This window comes from Etheostoma spectabile, chromosome 14 (genome assembly GCF_008692095.1).
Source record: "Etheostoma spectabile isolate EspeVRDwgs_2016 chromosome 14, UIUC_Espe_1.0, whole genome shotgun sequence".
In the NCBI taxonomy this organism is placed as follows: Eukaryota; Metazoa; Chordata; class Actinopteri; order Perciformes; family Percidae; genus Etheostoma; species Etheostoma spectabile.
In genome coordinates, this window is record NC_045746.1 from 23,484,111 (window position 1) to 23,487,041 (window position 2,931).

At 40.1% G+C, this 2,931-nt stretch overlaps 1 protein-coding gene and 1 long non-coding RNA gene across 3 annotated transcripts in view; one reads left to right on the forward strand and one right to left on the reverse strand.

Moving 5' to 3' along the window:
• The window catches only part of bag6l (BCL2 associated athanogene 6, like), a 32,218-nt gene extending 30,342 nt beyond the window's left edge, over positions 1–1,876 (forward strand). For both annotated transcript variants that reach the window (XM_032534858.1, XM_032534859.1), the window contains exon 24: positions 450–1,876. In XM_032534858.1, the coding sequence (XP_032390749.1) occupies positions 450–548 (99 nt within the window). In that variant the 3' untranslated portion in view covers positions 549–1,876. The remainder of the gene's footprint in view (positions 1–449) is intronic.
• The window catches only part of LOC116701258 (uncharacterized), a 12,444-nt gene extending 10,324 nt beyond the window's left edge, over positions 1–2,120 (reverse strand). The window contains exons 1-2 of the long non-coding RNA XR_004334874.1: positions 2,037–2,120; positions 418–421 (exon numbers count right to left, since the gene is read on the reverse strand). This is a non-coding gene — a long non-coding RNA (uncharacterized LOC116701258). The remainder of the gene's footprint in view (positions 1–417; positions 422–2,036) is intronic.
• Between the last annotated feature and the right edge of the window lie 811 nt (positions 2,121–2,931).

Sequence of the window (2,931 nt, forward strand, 5' to 3'; positions counted from 1 at the left end):
GAAATGAGCTGGTTTGACCATGGAGATGCAAGACGTATGCACTAGTCCAGAACACAGGACCTTGTTACTGTAGTTACTTTCTTACTCCTGCCCACAGAACCATCCGACCAATAACAGGAGTGGATGTTCTTGCGTGATTTGTAATAGTGCATTTTGGTTCGCTTGGATTTTTCCAGGGGTGAAACCAAACCGACCGAGGGCAAATCACTCCAAGTTTACAAACTCAGCCACTGATTCGGACCAAAGCAAACAAACTACAAGTGTGAAAACGCCCTTAGTCGTTTTCTTTAACAGGTCATGTAAGATCATTGTTTGAAACATGACAGAGCAGAAACATTAAAAAAAGTTACATACAGTCACTTTGAATAAAAATTGTAAATCATAAAAATGTCAGTCATTCTATGTGTAACCTGTTACACATCTGTGTCTGTGTCTCTGTCTCCTGCCAGGTAAAGAGTGACATCAAAGAGCGAGTGAGAGACGATCCGGACTACAATGCCCAGCGATTTCCCAAGACACACCAAGCTTTCTCTATAGAAGACTCATAGTCATCCACAGCCCGGGATCCCCACACACTATATATGTTCAGCATGGAACTCTGTTTCTGAAAGACAACAGCTTAGGACTTCCTTCTCTCCTGTCTGCTTCATCAGCTGCTCTAGTATGTTAGAATGGAAAAACCTGCAGACTTGGTTTAAGAAACTGTGAACTACTTGAGTCACCTGTTGCTAAAACAATCCCTTTGCTATTTGAGAGACTAATGATGGAATCAGTTTGTGCCGTGTCATGGTACTAAACACTGACTCTAAGACCAGATGTGACAACATCAGGTCAGTGCAGAGGAGGACTGGGCCACAGGAAAAAATATCTTATATAATCTCAGAACTTATCCTCTTCTGTAAAGCAGTCTGGGCATTATAGAATGGTGACATCACAATTTAAAGAATTAAGTCTTAAATATTTTTAAACACATTGTCTGTCCTAGTAAACAGCGACAGAAAACTCAAATCTTTTGCAAGGAAAACTAGCTATTACATATGTATGTACTTTATATGGACCGTCAGAAAATGTGAACAAATGTAATTTAATCTACCCTATAATGTTAGGTGTTATTTGCAACCTTTTTCGAGAAAAAGGACACTTATGTTGTGTTTTTACTCTCATTTCAACATGACCTTTTTCTCCAAATATTCTGAGATTGTTGCTTAAGAGTGGTCTTGAAATTCCGTCGTACTGAGCACTTTTATCCTAGTCTACAATTTTAGTTGTATTATATAGACAAGGCGAAACTGTAAATGAGTTGTACATAGTAAAGGACAGTGATGTCATAGAGCATCGTCAGTGTCAATCATGTAAGTAGTGGGGCTCGCCATTGCATCAGGTTTTTCTTTTTTTTAGCATCATGACTAGATATTATTCTAATTCTAGCAGGATGCCAATCTAATTGATGGTATTTTAGTTGTCTTTACGATCTGTTACTGTGTTTTTCTGGGCGAGATGATTACATTAGACCCAGAGATGCTAATGAGGATAGCAACATCAACTACAAACTCGCCTCTTGCTGAGGAAATTCTGGGTATCTCTTCAAATACAAAGCACTTTCTCCTTCTACATCCTCGAGTGTCCTGTCAGGTAACATTACTTGACAGGACACTGTCTTATCACAAATGATATCACAATGATTAGTTGATGTTTGTACGTTAGGGCATTATCTCCACTGTAAGATGCTTCCAGTGCAGTATAATAATGTGCCACCATGGTGATGGTAGAATTGTGTGATGTTTGTCTGAAGAACAACTGCACTCAGTAGAGCTTTGTCAAACTTAGTGGTTACTCTGTGCTTGTTAACGTTGCTGAAATAAATAAACCTCTAAATGTACGTTCCTGAATTGATTTATTTACAAGGAATCAACGAGTAAGACAGTTGTTTCCAACAACAGGGCCAGGGCAGGCCAATAGGACAACAGGACAAGGTAGGTAAAAAAACAAACAAAACATCTGTCCCATTTGAGAACTAAAACAACCTTTGACGGTACACACGTTCCACCAAAACAACTCCCTTCCAAGCCTATTTTGCAGCTGCACCGCTTCTTTTCTCCGGTCCAAGACAATTGTGATTTGTTTAAGTGCGCATATTATGTAAAAAAAAATTTGTGTCTCTGTGTCACATGCATACAAACTTGGGAAAAAAACTATTCATGCTGTGTTCCGTGAGATCCGGTTTCTGAATGTCCTCTGGCTTCAGTCTCCGGGTGAGCTGTTCAAAATCTGCACGGCTTTCTACGTCCCTGGCTGAGACGAGGTGGCACAAGCTATGCAAAACACTGCTACAACACACACTAGTTGACCATAATCTCCAAAAGAACTACTTCCATGCTCATGTTCTGCAGGTACTCCACAAGTACCCCTCGTCTAGAGGAAGTCTCCCAGCTAATCCTGCCTTGGACTGATCAAAGTTGGAGGAAGAGTTATTTAGCTGATGGGATCTTACCTAGCTACTGAGCATGTGTGATTCACAACAAAGATAGTATAGAAGTGGGATGTCTCACTCTGTAACTAAAACAGAGACACAGGGTGAAAACCGGATCTGCAGCAATGTGCAGTAGAACAAAATGATGGTGTTTCTTAAAAATTAAACCATGTAGTTCTGGTACAACATGTTCTGGTACAACCTCAAAATACAATTAACCTGAATAATGAGCATAATATGGGCGCTTTCAAGAAATGCCAATAATCCAAAACACGTTTTCAGCAGCAGAAGAGCTGCCTCGTTGCACTGTGGCGTGCATGCACGTATCTGAGAAAAACAGAAACAAATTAAACATTTCCAAATCACGGAGCTAGCATTGTCTTGTTTTCAAGGCTAACTTAAGTAAACTAGCTAACGGTAGCTAGCCAGTAGAGATTTGCTACTACCTTGACAACAAGACA